General features: G+C 38.0%; 1 protein-coding gene across 2 annotated transcripts in view; it reads left to right on the top strand.

The window, feature by feature from the left end:
- Positions 1–17884, top strand: part of GPBP1 (GC-rich promoter binding protein 1) — a 71993-nt gene that overhangs the window by 33136 nt on the left and 20973 nt on the right. The window contains exons 4-7 of one of the 2 annotated variants that reach the window (XM_011236084.3): positions 8987–9110; positions 9243–9466; positions 14050–14116; positions 15179–15238. In XM_011236084.3, the coding sequence (XP_011234386.1) occupies positions 8987–9110; positions 9243–9466; positions 14050–14116; positions 15179–15238 (475 nt within the window). The remainder of the gene's footprint in view (positions 1–8986; positions 9111–9242; positions 9467–14049; positions 14117–15178; positions 15239–17884) is intronic. The other variant, XM_011236085.3, reaches the window with a different exon arrangement.

The following is a 17884-nucleotide window of genomic DNA, read 5'->3' on the forward strand; positions in this document are numbered from 1 at the left end:
GTCTCTTTCTTATTCATGGTAATACCTTTTTTTTAAAAATTTTTAGTCATTATTACATACCAGTGATTGTATAAAATGGTTCATGTGAATGCTAACAGAAAACATAAGAGGTAAATTCTGTTTTCTTTCTCCCATATACAAAGGAGGGAGCTAAGGTTAAGAGAGGTAAGTAATGTGCCCCAAAGTGCTGGAGCTAGGATATGAATCCATGTGTGCCTGACTTTAATGTTTATCAACTTAATAAATTTATTTTCTCAACTTCTAGATAGTAGACTAATTTTCAGAAGTGAATATTAGGGTGCTTTTATGCATACACCAGAATGTATTTTTATCCTGGTTTGGATAAACGAAATTTTTTTTCTTTAGAGATGGCATCTCCGGTATCTGTCTCCTCTGCGTATGGATCTAACTTTTCAGTGTCTACGTAATCTTTTATTGAGTGGATCTACATGGATTATTTAATGTTAATATTAAATACCAGTTAATGGACTAAGCTGCAGGATTGTCTAGGCATTTCTTGAATATATTTGTAGGGTAAATTCTTAGTAGAATCAGAGGGTTTGTACATTTTGGTAGGTAATGCCTAGTAGCTCTCAGAAAGGTTGTATTGGGGTGCTTGGGTGGTTTAGTCGGTAAGTGTCCCACTCTTGATTTCAGTTCAGGTCTTGATCTCAGGGTCCTGAGTTCAAGGTTTGTGTTGGGCTCCATGCTGGGCTTGGAGCCTACTTTAAAAAAAAAAAAAAAGGTTATACTGACTTATAATCCCATCAGAATTTTATGAGGGGGCTAGTGTTCTCAGTTTCAGCAACACTGGGTGTTTTCACATTTTTTAATCTGTGCAATTAGATGAAAAATGTTAATTCATTACTTTGCATTTTTAAATTATGGTTGAGTATATTTTGGTGTTATGAATGGTTACTTTTTTTTTTTAAGATTTTTATTTTATTTTTATTTATTCGACAGAGATAGAGACCGCCAGGGAGAGAGGGAACACAAGCAGGGGAGGTGGGAGAGGAAGAAGCAGGCTCATAGCGGAGGAGCCTGATGCGGGGCTCGATCCCATAACGCTGGGATCACGCCCTGAGCTGAAGGCAGACGCTTAACTGCTGTGCTACCCAGGCACCCCTATGAATGGTTTCTTAACTGCTTGTTCGTGTAATCTGTTTCTTAGTGATTTTGTAATAGCTCTTTTCACATTGGGGAATTTGGCATATATATTACAAATATATTTGCTTTGGTAATTTGTAATTTGCTTATTTGTTTTGGTAAGGTTTTTTTTTTTTTGTAAGTTTAAAATTTTCTAGTATAGTTAACATACAGTGTTATATTAGCTTCAGGTGTACAATGTGTAGTGATTTAGCAGTTCTGTACATGTTTTGATAATTCTTTAAAAAACCTTGTTGAAGGTTTTAATGAAACATACAAAGAAGGATAGATAATAATTAAATACTTATTAAACATCAAGATAGTTCTGTCTTAACATTCTTCTATATTAGCTTTTATTTCTTTTGGATGTAAAGCATTATGTGTACATTGAAGTCCACTGTCTTAACTTCTTCACAGTCCTTTCTCATTTTTCCCCAGAAGTATTCTCAATGCATGTTCTTAAAACTCCGTACATGAATGTCAAATAGTATTGTTAGGTATGTTTAAACATTTTTATCAGTGATTTTCATGTATGTATCTGCATCTTTTACATTGTATCTTTGAGATATTCTCCCCCCCATGTTGATATTCACAAATGTAGTGTAACCATCTTAAAACTCTATGTGGTATCCTATTTTTGTTTATCTGTACTACATTTTATTTGTCCATTGAAGTTTAGATTGTTTACAACATAACTTTTGGCTACTCTAGAAACACTGCATTGAATATTCTTTTTTTTTTTTAAAGATTTTATTTATTTATTTGACAGAGATAGAGACAGCCAGCGAGAGAGGGAACACAAGCAGGGGGAGTGGGAGAGGAAGAAGCAGGCTCATAGCGGAGGAGCCTGATGTGGGGCTCCATCCCATAACGCCAGAATCACGCCCTGAGCCAAAGGCAGACGCTTAACCGCTGTGCCACCCAGGCGCCCCTGCATTGAATATTCTTATGATATCTCCTTGTACACATCGATTAGAATTCTTTAGGCCACTGCTCCTCACACTTCAATGGATAAGAAAATAACCTGGGGATTTTGTTAAAATGCAGATTCACATTTCAGTAGTTCTTGGACACGGCCCCGAGTTATAACAGTCTTCAAAGTGATGTTGATTCTGCTTGTTGTGGACTACAGTTTCAATAGAAGGCTCCAACATAGATTTAGAAAAAAAAATTGCTGGGACTTGGTTAGATACTGCCAAGTTCCTCTTATGCATGGCGTACTGATTTATACTCCTATATCTATTTAACTATTCTCTTTACTTTAAATTCTTGCCAAACTTCGTTAGGTTATCACAGGTTTTTTGCCAGTCTTTGTCGTAAAGTGCATTTTCACTTTTTCTTGCACATGGAGTTACATTTCTGTGAAATGCCTTTTTACATCCTTTGTTACTTCTTTTGGGTTCCTTTTCTTTTCACATTAGTTTAGGACAATATACATCTGTACATGTGTATATATGTATTGCGTGTGTGTGTGTGCATATATGTCATTCTTAACATCTTTAAAGTTACAGTGTTTTTCAGTCTTGCATATATATTTCATTGGGTGAATTCAAGTACTTTGTACTACTTGTTGGCTATTTTAAATATTTAATTAATTTATTTTTTATTAAGTAAACTCTGTCCAACATGGGCCTTAAGCTCCACCGATTGAGCCAACCCAGTGCCCCTAAATCTTATTTTTAAAAGTATTATTATTTTTTTAAGATTTTATGTATTTATTTGACAGAGAGCCAGCGAGAGAGGGAACACAAGCAGGGGGAGTGGGAGAGGAAGAAGCAGGCTCATAGTGGAGGAGCCTGATGTGGGGCTCGATCCCATAACGCCGGGATCACGCCCTGAGCTGAAGGCAGACGCTTAACCGCTGTGCCACCCAGGCGCCCCTAAAAGCTTTATTATTGTGTGTGGCTGGCTCAGTTGGTAGAGCATGGGACTCTTAATCTTGGAATTGTGAGTTCAAGCCCCATATTGGGCATAGAGTTTACTTTAAAAAATAATGAAAAGCTTTATTATTAAGTTTTTGCTGCAGATATATTACATCTTGTGTTAGTGTTGTTTCTGGCAACTTTAGTTCTTACTCTGTATTATATTTTGGATTTTTAAATATGGGTGGTCATACATTCACTAATAGTTTCCTGTCTGCCTTTTTAGCCTTATTACTTGTATTTCTTGTGTTATTGTGTATATGTCAGTCTGTGAAGGGTCTGGATTTTATCCTGCTAGCAAGCTAACATAGATGCTCGCAGGAGACATGAGACTCCTGGATCAAGGGCCAAGAACTTTATTTATTACTTAATAGCATGACAAGCAAAATGAGCATGATGTCAGCACTGGTTCTTTATGCCTCATAAAACCTTTGATAGTTGACATGGAAGGGTCCAGGTGGTTGCTACCTGTGGTGCTGAGTGGGGAATGTACCACATTTATAATAAGCCTGCTTTTTGTCCCAGAGAAGGATGTTACCTGTCATCCCTTAAATGTTGCTCACTGCAGCCATACCTTGAGAAATGGGCCATTACAAAGAGCAGTGAAGGCCTTCTTGGCATACAAGAAGAATGGAAGGAAATGCTCAGGGCCCCTGATGGGTTGCTGTCCCAACAATCAACCCATCAGCCCTACATATTCTTGGCCAAACTTGAATTTTCATGTGATTATACCACTCTGTCAGCCACTTTGATTATTCTGACCAAAGCTAAAACCAAATCCATTTAATTGTTTTATACAGCATTTAATTAAGGCTTCTGTTAACATGCCAAACAGCAGGCTAAGGCCAGGATCTAGCTGGTTGTGAGCAAATCCTAGAGGGGACAGACAGGTAGTGATTTTTTTTTTTTTCCTTCAGCCAGCCAGTATGTGGTCTAAGGCTCCTCTGTTACCCATTGAAATCCACTTAAGAGGGTTTAAACTGACCTGATTTTTGGTGTCATTAACCTACAATTACAAGGACAATAAATGGGCCAAAAAACAACTCTGATCCTCCCTAGAAGCTAGCTTGTGGCTTATTTTCCCTCACAAAAAACATTCCACCTGAAGGGGCACAGATCACTTTAGTTAGGGATTTGTTGTTAAGCATGATTTGGATTACTATTACATTAGTTTGGTTAGGAATCATGGACATTGTCACCAGTATTGCAGCATCATTTGCCATATATGGCAGAACTTAAGACCATTCAGGTTTTGGGAGAATCATGAATTTTTATCGGAATGCAACCAGGTTGTGCTGGGGGTTTTTGGGGTCTTTTGTTTGTTTTTGCTTTTTAAAGATTTTCTTTATATGACAGAGAGTGCAAACAGGGGGAGTGGCAGGGAAAGGGAGAAGCAGGCTCCCCACTGAGCAGGGAGCCTAGGGTCGGCTTGATCCCAAGACCCTGGGATCATGACTGAACTGAAGGTAGACACTTAACCGACTGAGCCACCCAGGTGCCCCCGGGTTGTGCTGGTTTAAGTGTTTTTACACATTCACATTCAGGAGCTGCACTTGACATCAAGCACAGGAGAATAGTTAGGAACTCTTTATGGTCACATGAGTTTTTCTGATTTCAAAGTATATGAGGATGGCACATCTAGCAGTGGATCAGTGTTTTCTCCAGCTTCTGTATGATTCAGGCAGTGGTGCTGGTTCTAGGAGATAGAACATTAATTGTTTTCCTTCCTTCCTGCACCTTTTGGGATGCAGATGCTAGGGTTTTTTCTTTCTATACCCATGAAATTGGTGTGTCTTATTTGGATAGCTGACTTCACTTAAAGAAAAATTCCCTACTCGCACCCGGATTTTTTATCTGGAAGAGTTGGATGTAAGTGGGATAAGGACATTTTTACATAATTGCAGAGACCCATTATAATGCTTACCCTGGGCCACATTGGATACTGTAGTGAGTACTTGGTGAGAAGTATACTCAAGCAAATGGTCACAATTTTCAGATACAGGACTACGTCCCACCAAAAAGAGAATCCAGGTGGCCAAATCAGATTGTTTGAATTCATTAGGTTTCTTTTTGACCAGACCATCATCTTGAGAGGTAGCTTGGCCTGTAGTTTCTCTTAGAGGAAAGAAACATCATGTCATGAGATAATCAGGGCAAAATCCTTGTATTTTAAAAATAGGTCTGTATAATTTCATAACTTTTTTTTTAACAGACTTTTTTTTTTTTTTTAAGATTTTATTTATTTACTTGACAGAGATAGAGACAGCCAGCGAGAGAGGGAACACAAGCAGGGGGAGTGGGAGAGGAAGAAGCAGGCTCATAGTGGAGGAGCCTGATGTGGGGCTTGATCCCATAACGCCGGGATCACGCCCTGAGCCGAAGGCAGACGCCCAACCGCTGTGCCACCCAGGCGCCCCTCATAACTTTTTTTTTTTTTTTAATCCTAATCATTACCTAGGAAGTGGCTAAGAAGAGATGATCTCTTTTTGGGTGTGCTGCATTCATTGACCAAAGTGTCTCAAAGTGTGTGAAGAGTTGAGGAATGTAGAATTGCAGATTGTTCTGAGTTGAATGTTCAGGAGACCATTCCTGTTGTTCAGTAGTACTGGATGCCTGTGGATAGTAGAGGGTGTAGAATGTCTTGATTAGTAGTACTTGAATATTGACCTATTGCAGGTTGACCTTTATGACAAAAGATGCAGTACTACTGGAGTATTGATGGTCCAAAAAAATGACATGGATTAATTTCAAGGGTCATAATCATGTGACCAGATTGCAGCAGCAAAACTGTAACCTGAAAAAATTTCAACGGTGGTGAAACACTGTTGATAGCTCCAAGAAGTGATCAAAGGTTTGATGCGTAATGTGGCCTCCTTCACAGTGGGACAAATGGCCCATTGTGCCGAATGACGCTTACCCACTTGGTCTTCCAGAGTTGTGGGACCAGATGGCTGCTGCCACCCAGTGGACACTGTCCTCTTTTAATGTAGTTGAATCAGCAGTGAACCAGACCCAGGCATTTAGGGGACCGTGATTTGAGAGCTTTTTTGAACCAGAGACTTGTTAAGGTGTCAATAAGGTTTACTCCAGAGGGTAGTTGACACTTCTTTGTGCAAAACAGATGTCCCAGTGGTCAGGTTAGCTGCATGCTCAAATTACATTTGATCAAGAGCCCTAATGGACCGGACCGCCTTTTCTGTTCTTAGTTTGAGTTCACTTTCATTTAAGAGCTCAGTAGGGCAAGAACCATATACCCTTTAAAAAAGAGGTGTACATGGCAGGCACATGGCACTGCTGTACTGGTAAATAGCTTCATCTGAGTATTCCACTACCTATCAAATTTTCGAACTATATCTCTGATTTTTTTTTCCTTTTTTTCCTTCTGGGAGCCTATAGTGTTTTTGCTAGACTACCTGAAAGGGGACAGGAATCACCTGTCATCCTGTGGTATTCCCTGAATGGAAGAATCTTGAGCATTTTCAGTACAACCATGTAACAATTAGTACCAGGTTGAAACACAAAAAACTGTAGTATATTGAATTGCCCTAAAAGCCTCACCTGCAAGATAACTTTAATTTCTCTTTCCTACTGCTGAATTTTCTTCAAATTCCAGAATCAGTCAAATTGGGTCATTGGGGCACCTTTTCTCACTACAGTGGCACAGACTAAGAAATTATGCGCTTCAGGGTTAGAATCCAAGCTTTCAGGAGATTACATGATTTCTTCATCTGTGAATGTGGGAAAGTACAGGGTGGAGGAGAAGATAACTCCTTTGGGGATTGCATGCGTGGTTTGTAGGCTTATTATTTCTTTTCTGAATCCTCAACCCAGGGTTGATGTTGCTGCTTCTGTGTACCTTCTGGCTTCAGCAGACTCCCAAGATGGGGCCTTTCCTGCCCCCATGCACTGTACTGACATGTCTTTTCCCACATTCTTCAATATTTTCAGCCACCCCATGCTTAGTACTGTCTCACTCCTCATGGGAGTGGGTAGATGGTGACTTGAGCATGTGTGTCTACCAGAGCTATAGAAGTTTGTCCCTTTCCTTAAATACCAGCATACTTGACATTCTCATTAAAAATGCTGAGGTTGATACAGTGGGGAAGGAAGGGATCAGGGAGTACGGAGGCACAGAACACTTCCATTCCAGGAAGCTAGATTCTGCATTTATTTTGTTTCCAAGTAGACCATAACAGATTTTCTTCTAATGACTTTTTAATCTTTCTAAAGCTCTGTATCCCAGTGTTGCCTTTCAGATGGGACCCCTGTTGTCATAATAAAAAAGTCCTATTTTTCTACTTGGGAGGGTTACCAAACCTAAATCACTGTTCGGACGCCTTGTTTCAATTCTACTCTTTGCCAGTTGGCTGCTAAACATTGAGGGACCCTTACTTCCACCCATCACTTGGATGACAGCAGTTGCTGCCAGAATCTTGAGAGTCTTCCCATATGCCCCTAATGTGGCCTGGAGAGCCTTGTATTTATTTTTTCCAGAAAATTTAAGCTCTGTTAGCATTACATCCTCACCACCCAAACTGTTAGGGGTCTGTGAATGGTTTGGGTTTTTACCCTGCTTGGAGGCCTACCATGGTAAACTCTTAGTGTTTCATGGATGCTGGCTGAAGATACAAGACAATCAAGGGACTTTATCTTTCATGACACCATAAGCAGCATGAGATGAGGCTGGGGGCAATAGAGCAGCACCAGTAAGTCCCAAGTGACAATGTGGAGGGGCCCAGTGGATGACATGGGTATGTGCAGTAGGCTTACATTGCAGCCGAGAGACTCTGCTCATTGTCCTGGAGGTGGTTGTAATATAAGTCCAGCCCAGAGAAATGGTCAGGGCATTTTAAGAAAAGGTTCGAAGTTTTGATTATGATCTTATCGGATTAATGGGTTAATACAGGGAAAGAACAGCAACCTTTAGAAATATTTGTGACTTTTATGGTTTTTATAGATTCCTAATTTTTAAAAACAGGTTTTTTTGTTTTGTTTTGTTTTTAAAGATTTTATTTAGGGGCCCTGTTGGTTAAGCGTCTGCCTTTGGGCTTGGTTCATGATTCCAGGGTTCTGGGATTCAGCCCTACATGGTGGGGCTCCCTGTTCATCAAGGAGCTTACTTCTCCCTCTGCCTGCTGCTCCCCCAGCTGGTGTGTGCGTGCATGCTCCCTCTCTCTCTCTGACAAATAAATACATAAAATCGGGGCTGGGGGAGAGGCAGAGGGAGAAGCAGATACCCTGCTGAGCAGGGAGCCTGACCGTGACGTGGGGCTTGATCTCAGGACTCTGAGATCATGACCTGAGCCGAAGGTAGATGCTTAACTGACCAAGCCACCCAGGTGCCCCTAAAAATCGTTTTTATACATTACTGTTTAAGATTTTATTCATAAATAATCCCTCCACCCAACGTGGGGCTTGAACTCAAAATGCAGAGATCAAGAGTTGCATGCTCCACTGACTGAGTCAGCTAGGCACCTCTATATGTTATTTCGATAAACTTTCAAAAATATTTGTTCTGGGGAAAAGGAGTTTGGAAATAAATCTGAAGAACTTAGAATTTTAGCTTCATTTGCCATAACTTTGTGATACTGAAGAAAACCTTGAGCTATTTAAATCAAGTAATGTATGATACGGAGTTTTACGTTTTGTTATATAAGAGAAGTACACTATGTTTTACCTTGTTTCCCTTCCAGTGGCATTTTACTTTTAAAGTTTTTGGGTAAATAGATGTCTTTAAGCTTTTTCAGAATGATTTCCATTAGACAAAATAGACTTACAGTGGAATCTTTCTTAATAAGTTTACCAGTTATCAAATACATTGAAAGTAACTACAGAATGTTCTTAACCATTTAGAATCTTCGAAATAAATTAAGCCAGGTTTTATATTTATGTTTACCTATGTGCTTATTTTGTTTCAGTCGTCAATAAATTTTGAGAAGCATTCTGAAAACTTTTCATGGACAGAAAATCGTTATGATGTGAATCGTCGACGACACAACTCTTCAGATGGCTTTGATTCTGGTATTGGACGTCCTAATGGAGGTAAAATTTGCTAAGAAATAGAAGTTTAAGGATAATTTTCTTCATGTTCTTTTAAGAATGTTGATAGTGATTCAGTATTTAAGCATAACCATCTTTGAATTTATAATACTTTATTACAATTATTAAATAAAGGTAATTTTGGAAGGAAAGAAAAAAATGGATGGCGGATGCATGGAAGAAATGGTACTGAAAACATAAATCATCGAGGGGGATACCATGGTGGAAGTTCCCGTTCTCGTAGCAGTATTTTCCATTCTGGAAAAAGCCAAGGACTACATGAAAACAGCATACCTGACAATGAAACGGGGAGGAAAGAAGACAAGAGAGAACGCAAACAGTTTGAGGCTGAGGATTTTGTAAGTTTCTTGTAGTTTTTTTACAAACAAGGTTTCCGCAGTCGTCATTTTAGTATCAAGTCTTTCTCATGAGATTTTATCACTACGGTTCATTTTCTATAGAAATCACACCAGACAGGTTCAATTTTTTAAAAATTTTTATTTATTTTTTCAAAGATTTGTTTATTTATTTTAGAGAGAGAGAGTGGGCTGGTGCATGTGTCAGTGGGAGCAAGGGGAAAGGGCAGAGGGAGAGAATCTCAGGCAGATTCCTTGGTGACTGTGGAGCCTGAGTCCGGGCTCAATCTCATGACCCTGGGATAATTACCTGAGCTGAAATCAAGAGTCAGATACTCACCTGACTGAGCGCCACCCAGTACCCCCCCCAAACCAGGTTCACTTATTTTTAATCCTTCCTTTTGTGAGGCTCTTTGTTTATATCTCCCCTCCCAATTCCCTTCCCTCCTTCTACTTACTCCTGTGTCTTACGATATGATCTTTTAAAAACTTTAATCTCTAAAAAGCTTTTAAGCTTTTGGAAAGAATATTTTACCAGTACGTTTTGTTTAGACAGTCTCTTTTAAATAACACTTGATTATTCATTTATTACTTTTAAGCTAATTCCAGGATAACTCTCCTTGTCTTTCAATATTTATTCAAAAGTTTCTTGGTGGTCAGGGAAGGCAAACTAAGCCTATGTTAGATACAATTAGAAATGTTTACTCTTGGGGCGCCTGGGTGTCTCAGTTGGTTGAGCGTCTGCCTTCGGCTTGGGTCAGGGTCCCAGGGTCCTGGGATCGAGCCCCACTTTGGGCTCCCTGCTCAGCAGGGATTCTGCTTCTCCCTCTCACTGTCCCTCTGACCCTCCCTCTGGTCGTGCTTGCTTGCTTGCTCTCAGTTAAAAAAAATAAAATCTTAAAAAAAAAAAAAAAAAAAAAAAAGAAATGTTAACTCCACTCTTAAAGACAAGTATGATCTGGGTGCCTGGGTGGCTTAGTCGATAAGTGGCTGCCTTCAGCTCAGGTCCATGATCCCAGAGTACTGGGGTCGAGTCCTGAGTTGGGTTCCCTGCTCGGTGGGGAGCCTGTTCTCTGCCTCTTCCATGGCTCATGCTCTTTCTCTCTTGCTCACTCACTCTCAAATAAATAAAATCTTTAAAAAAATAAGTATGAACTAATCAAAAACAATTTTCTTAATTTTTCTTTATTCTTTAACTATGTGGCTATCTAAACACTGTGCTTCTCCAGTTGCATAAAAAATTGATCTCTAGGGTACAATCTTATTTATCTAATATTTTTTGTGATTTATCCCTGGTAATTTATTTTTCTGTATATGCTCATTTTTCATTCCATATGCTCATTTTTCATTCCGTGTCTGTTTGAGTGGCTCTATGAGTCTAGCTGTTGATATGTGGAACAAAAATAGCATGGTGCTTACTCTCACTGAGTTTCTTTTTTTTAAAGATGTTTGTTTATTCATTTGACAGAGAGCACAAGCAAGGGTGGTGGCAGATAGAGGGAGAGAGAGAAGCAGGCTCCCCACTGAGCAGGGCATCCCACACGGGGACCAGTCCCAGGACCCTGGGATCATGACCTGAACCAAAGGCTGTCGCTTAAATGACTGAGCCACCCAGGCACCCCCTCACTGAGTTTCTATTTTATTATATGCATTCACCACATAAAAAGAAAAAGTAATCAGTATTTTGCTGAGAATTTAGACAAGAAGTGACTGGGTGGCTACTTCGGGAAGTCAGGAGAGATTTCTCTAGGGAAGTGACATTTAATCTGGGATCTACTTGGTAAGGAGTGAGCTTTGTTGAAACTGGAAGGAAGAGGCGAAGAATTAGTGCGAAGGCCTAACTGAGGTTGGGAGTGAGTTTGTAATGTTTAAGGGATAAAAGTTGGGTCAGTATTGGTAGTGACTATTTAACCAGATTAGAGAGGTAGCAGGGGGTTTTGATTGATTAGGACTTTGGCAGATAAAGGTAATGACTTTCAGTTTAATTACAGATGGCAGTAGGAGGAGAAAGCCTCTTTGGAGGAAGGTCATGTGATCTCATTTTAATTTTTTAGAAGACTGTTTCAGTTATTGACTCTTCAGTGGATTATAGTGAGAGCGGGGAGACCAGTTAGGAAGCAGTTGTAGTAGTATCGGAGAAGACGATGGCTTGAACTGGGTAGCTGTGATGAGTGAAGATAGTGTTTAGGTTGTGGTTTGATGATAGATTGGGTGGAGGGTGGAAGTGAGTCAAAGAATTTGATAAACTGGATTTAGGGCAGTGGTGAGAAAAAGAGAACAGAATAATAGCCGTAAGTCCTGTAATGAAGTAACTTTGGAATTGCCATGCCTTCTCATTTTGGTGGTTCATTTTTTCCACCTTCTCGTTGCCATAAAGTGGAATTTTTATAATATAAATAAACCAGGAATGATCATAGAATGCTCTCAGTGTTATGAGGGTTAAATGAGTAATACAGTAAATCACTTAAAAACAGGGTCTTGACACACAGCAAGCACTGAATAAAACCTTGTTGCTGCTATTATTGTCTCACCCCCACTTCCGAGATGGTCGTCCTAGCCATGAAGATAGATAGGCTTACAGTGTAATTTCTTTTTTTTTTTTTAAAGATTTTTTTTTTAAAGATTTTTTTTTTATTTATTCAACAGAGATAGAGACAGCCAGCGAGAGAGGGAACACAAACAGGGGGAGTGGGAGAGAAAGAAGCAGGCTCATAGCAGAGGAGCCTGACGTGGGGCTCGATCCCATAACGCCGGGATCACGCCCTGAGCCGAAGGCAGACGCTTTAACCGCTGAGCCACCCAGGCGCCCCTACAGTGTAATTTCTAATACTGTATTTTTTAGAAATCACCTATAGCCTCCACCAGAGTCTTCTGGTATCTATCTTAGTTTGTATCAAGAAATCATACTGGTATGCATGCATACTCTCTTGGGACTTCACAGTAATGTCACTACAGTGTTAATAGTTCACTTTTGTAAGTAAAATAAGGATTCCTATTCAACATGTTAAATGCCTTTAAGGCAGGCTGTGTTGCTAGGTAATGTAAATATCTGACTGGAAGTTTAGGATTCTAAAATTAGCTTTAGCATACACATTCAATGCTGAACTCAGTTTTCTTTTTAATACCCTGTGAATGTGTTGTTGAAATAAAAATTTGTATTGTGCTTTGAGAATGAGTGTGTTAACTGATGCTTTCAGCAGTGAAAACCTAACAAGCGTTGGGGAGTAGCCTGATTTTTTTCTTCCTTGCTCTTAACCTTAGGCTGAGAGGATAATTTTTTTTTTTTTAAAGATTTTATTTATTTGACAGAGATAGAGACAGCCAGCGAGAGAGGGAACACAAGCAGGGGGAGTGGGAGAGGAAGAAGCAGGCTCATAGTGGAGGAGCCTGATGTGGGGCTTGATTCCATAATGCCGCCGGGATCACACCCTGAGCCGAAGGCAGATGCTTAACTGCTGTGCCACAGGCGCCCGAGAGGATAATTTTTCTAGTTGGTGCAAAGACCATGTTGTCTTGTGTTTCCTGTTTTTTTTTTTTTAATCACACATTCTTAGGTAGTTGAGGATAAGAATATTTGTGTATTTATTTTAAAAAATATTTTATTTATTTATTTGAGAGAGAGGGAGAGAGAGAACTAGCAGGGGGAGCACCAGAGGGAAGAGGGAGCAGCAGGAAGGCCGATGCAGGGCTTGATCCCAGGACCCTGGGATCATGACCCAAGCCCAAAGGCAGATGCTTAACCCACTGAGCCACCCAGGTGCCCTGAGAATAAGAATATTTAAAGATTATTTCTTTGTTTTCCCTCTAGAAGTGAGAATAGATAGTAACCATTTTGATGGTTAGCAGAATAAGCTGAAAGTAAGATTTATTAATAATTAGTCTTTAATAGTTAAGAGTTGATTGTATCGTACCAGGTTTTTTTTTTTTTTCAGTATTTTTTTTTAAATTAATTTATGTGAGAGACAGTGCATGTGCCAAGTGTGTGCCTGAAAGGGAGGGTGGTGGGGGTGGGTAGCAAGCAGACTCTCCACTGAGTGCCAAGGCCCGCATGGGGCTACATCCTAGAACCTAGGAGATCATGACCTAAGCTGAGACCGAGTTGGATGCTCAACCAGCTAAGCCGCCCAGGTGCCCCTTCAGTATGGCTTTGAGATTACTTTTAAAAGGTTTATTTATGGCGTGCCCGGTGGCTCAGTCAGTTAAGCATCCGCCTTCTCAGGTTGTGATACCAGGGTCCTGGGATTGAGCCCCACATTGGGCTCCCTGCTCAGCGGGGAGTCTGCTTCTCTTTCTGCCTCTCCCCCTGCTTGTGTTCTGTCTTTCCCTGTCAAATAAATAAAATCCTAAATAAAACAAAATGAAAGGTTTATTTATCTTTTTAAAGATTTTATTTATTTATTTGACAGAGCTTGCACACAAGCTGGGGGAGTGGCAGGCCCCCCGCTGAGCAGGGACCCTGTCATGACCTGAGCCCAAGGCAGATGTTTAACCAGCTGAGCCACCCAGGTGCCCCTAAAAGGTTTATTTTTAAAATATGTGGGCAGTGTGAACATTTGTTTTATTCTTTTCATTCCGATTTCTTTCAGCCGTCTTTAAATCCTGAATATGAGAGAGAACCAAATCAGAATAAATCTTTAGCTGCAGGTGTATGGGGTAAGTAATTTTTAATCTATCTTTGAGGGTATAAAATGTTATTTGTAGGTTTCACTTTTTTGTGTTTTTAGAAATAAATAGGTTAGAATTAAACTTACTCTTTTAAATATGTTTTTGAGTGCTCAGCTACATAAAAAGGTAGCACTTATCTTTTAAAAACGAGATATTGGGGATAGAGTTTGATTTGAAATACTTGATTTGCACATATTAGTACCATTAAGTATACTCATGAGTTTAATTTTTTTTTTTTAAGGGTTGTAAGTTAATGTAATGAATCAATGTCATTTCAAGAGCAGCCTGATAATCTAAGGAAACAAAAAACTTAGTTTAAATTAATTTTTAGTTTTTCACAGTTGAAAACTTACTTAACTGGAAAGATAAGTACTTCTAATCATCGTGTGACATAAAATTAATCTTTTTACTTACGAAAATGGTTATACATAGAGAGTATTAAATAATTGTATATAAATTTGCCTATGGAACTAATCTATGTTTGAAATTATTTGCCTTTTTGATTGTCAAAGCTTAAGGACATTTTTTGGGTAATAACTCCCTTTTCATTAAAACTGCTGAGTTTAATTTGATAGCATCTTACAGAAGATTAAACTGCACTCATAGTACAAATCAGACAGCTTTTTAAAGATTCAAGTGAAGTTTAAAATAATGGAAAAATTTTAAACATGAAGATTTGATATCTGAAAAATTAATTATTTGATGCCAAATTCAAAGGTGTTGAATCCGCTTTGGAACTTCTACACATGTTCATTTGTATTTTCCTATTGAAAATTATCAACTTACCAAAACAAAAGGATTGTGGCTTGTGACAGCGTACTAGTCCTAATGACAAAGGCATTATTTTAAACTTTGCCACTTCCTCTGCTGCTCTTTATTGTATTTATGGGGTGATTCTCTGGGGAATTACTTTGTTTTCTTTTAATCTCCCGATTTATTTAAGGGCTTTTTGAGGGTGGGGGTGGGGGTGGTCAGACACTTTTGTTAGAACCATGTGAATGGCATTGTTTTTTCTGTATTGCAAATTAGTATTTCTACCACTCTCCCCAGGCCTACACGCCCAGACACACACATACCCAACCAAAAAAATCTCCCAAGCTCCTCTCTTAGGTATGTTTCCTTATTATTCAGTTTTTCTGGGAACAACTGATTGCTTAAGAATATAGAACCACCTGGAAGGTGTTAAATAGAATCTCTAAGAAATTAGGAATAATTTGGATTTGATTAGAATGAAAGTAAATAAAAAAATCAATGTCAGTGAGCATTTGTCATATAAAACTACCTATAGATACTTGGTACTGATCCTTGGTTAATTTAATAATTTTAGAAATGATTTAAAGGCAAATACATCTTTGAAAATATTGAGAATAAAATGTATTAATATAAAGATTTTGGTTCTACTGTTTCAGGGTTGGTCTAAGGATTTTGAGCACTAGTTGAAAAGATGTTTAAAAGGAAGATGTACTCTTTACTGTGCCTTAGGTAAACTAAGAAGTGTGTCTGCATTAGAAAAAAGAAAATGGTTAATTGTGGCTTGAATAACTGTTAAATTCCCAGTACTTCCCATAGGAATACAATGAAGTTTTCATTGTATTACACTTCACTATTCCTTTCTCACTTCCCCCCCTGGGTTCCCAAATACTGTTTTGCCCATTGCAACATTTAAAATAGCAATGTTCCTGAGGAAGACATGAGAGAATTTTAGGAAAGACTTCAATAGAACTTTTCTAGTGCTACTTCCATCCAGGTAAGTAAAAATTTATAATGGAAATGTAGTATGTATTAAAAAACAAACCAGTTTGTCCCTGAAACTGTCCTTTTGTAGATCAGAAATTGCAATAGTTTAAATATAATATCCCAGCTTAAAAAAAAATGCCTTGAGGGAAAGTAATTAACCTGCTTAAAATACAGTTAACATAAGTTTAATTCGGCATAGAACTTAATTAGCTTTTTTGGAAACACCTTCATGTAGCTTTTTTCTGTGACTTTATTTTGATCTTAATTAGGATCACTGTTGTTGGGTGCCTAAGATTAATGCTTTCTAAATTAATCTATCTCTAGGTCCTTAATAATTTAAAAGAAAAAGGTACTTGAATGTGCCTGTGACAATTTTAAAGTACTAAGTTGTGTGACTGATTTATTTGGGAGGTGAGAAAGAGAAAAAATGATGTGTATGTGTTTGTATGCTATTTGAGACATAATTAGTGACTGTCGATTTGTGTGTTTTCAGAAGTCCTACTGGCTATTTTTGTGTTGATGAATTATGTCAACAATGTATTACTTGCAGAGGCTAACATTTAGTACTTAAGATACTAAATAATGAAAAATTTCATTTAAGCATAATTTTTAGTTCAGCATTTATTTTTGTGTCTATTACTTGATAACTCGAGCTTTCCTGATTTTTTTGCTCATATTTGATAATGCTACTTAAGAGTATTAAGGTTCATTTTTAAGCATTTATTTGTTTAGCTTTCTAAAAGCCAAATTAGTGACTATTTCTTAAAGATGGGTTATTTTCTAGGGAATTCCAATGATATTAGCCGAAAGCATACAGATTGAGTGACATGATTATATTGAGTTAGATCATGATGAAAACCAGTAAATTCTTTTTTTTTTTAATGAACTTGTAAAATAGAATTAAGAGAAAGGAATAATCCTTGAATTTCTTTGTAAAAACATTCTGTTGGTAGTTTATACGTGGAAATGGCTCCACTTTCCTCTAGTATCTTATATGAAAACAGTTGTTAAAATTACAACAACAAGAAGAAAAAGGTATTGCAACATATGTCAAGGTTGAGAAGGGAAAATTAATAAGATTTTATTAGTTTGACAGAAGTAAATTTCAGTGGGTCAGAGTTATAAGTATTATTTATTCGTCATATAAGTTGTTACTCTTTGAGAAGTGTGAATAATGTAGGGGACCTTATTAAAAACACCATACCCCTACTGTTGGCATAAATTACAAGTTATTAAATTCTCATTTGTTTGAAACTCAAATTACTATAAATCAGAACAGATTTGTACATTAAATTTTAAAAAATTGAAAGCCAAAAAGATTAAAACAGCATCAATTCATATAAATCAAACAGATTTAATTTTCTGCATTAAAATTAATGTTCACAATAGGAATTTGTCTTAATTGTTGTGGTACAGATTGAGTTTGATATTTGTGTATTATTACTAAATTTCCTCTTCAAATTAATGTGAAAATTTAATTCACATTCACACTTCATTTGGCTATATGCTTTTGTTCACACCTTCAAATTGCCTCATTTCTTAGATCAAGATAATAAGGAACCTAAATTAGTAACTTGACATCAGAAAGTAGTGGACTTTGATCTCACTTGGTAGTATGCACTACAGGCTTCTCATTCTGAACATTTTGTTATAGGCCTATTAGTAGTAGTTTTAGTTGGGGATGGTAAACATTTTGAAGTATTTGGCCTAGTCATACTTTAATTTCCCTTTTCTCCGTTAGTATAATAGAGTGGGTAAGGGTATTTGCTTTGGGATCGGATAGACCTGGGTCAAAACATTAGGTCTTTTACCTAATGGTTATTTAGACTTGGGCAGGTGGGTTAATCTCAGTGAATTTTCTGTGAGATGAGGATGATCACAATAATTTTAATGAGAAAAGCATTGTTAATATTGTATAAAATATTTAAACTGTGTAAAATCAGTGTATTATATTAAATCTTTTTTTTTAAGATTTTATTTATTTATTTGACAGAGAGAGACAGCCAGCGAGAGAGGAAA

Source organism: Ailuropoda melanoleuca, chromosome 3, assembly GCF_002007445.2.
Source record: "Ailuropoda melanoleuca isolate Jingjing chromosome 3, ASM200744v2, whole genome shotgun sequence".
Classification (NCBI taxonomy): Eukaryota; Metazoa; Chordata; class Mammalia; order Carnivora; family Ursidae; genus Ailuropoda; species Ailuropoda melanoleuca.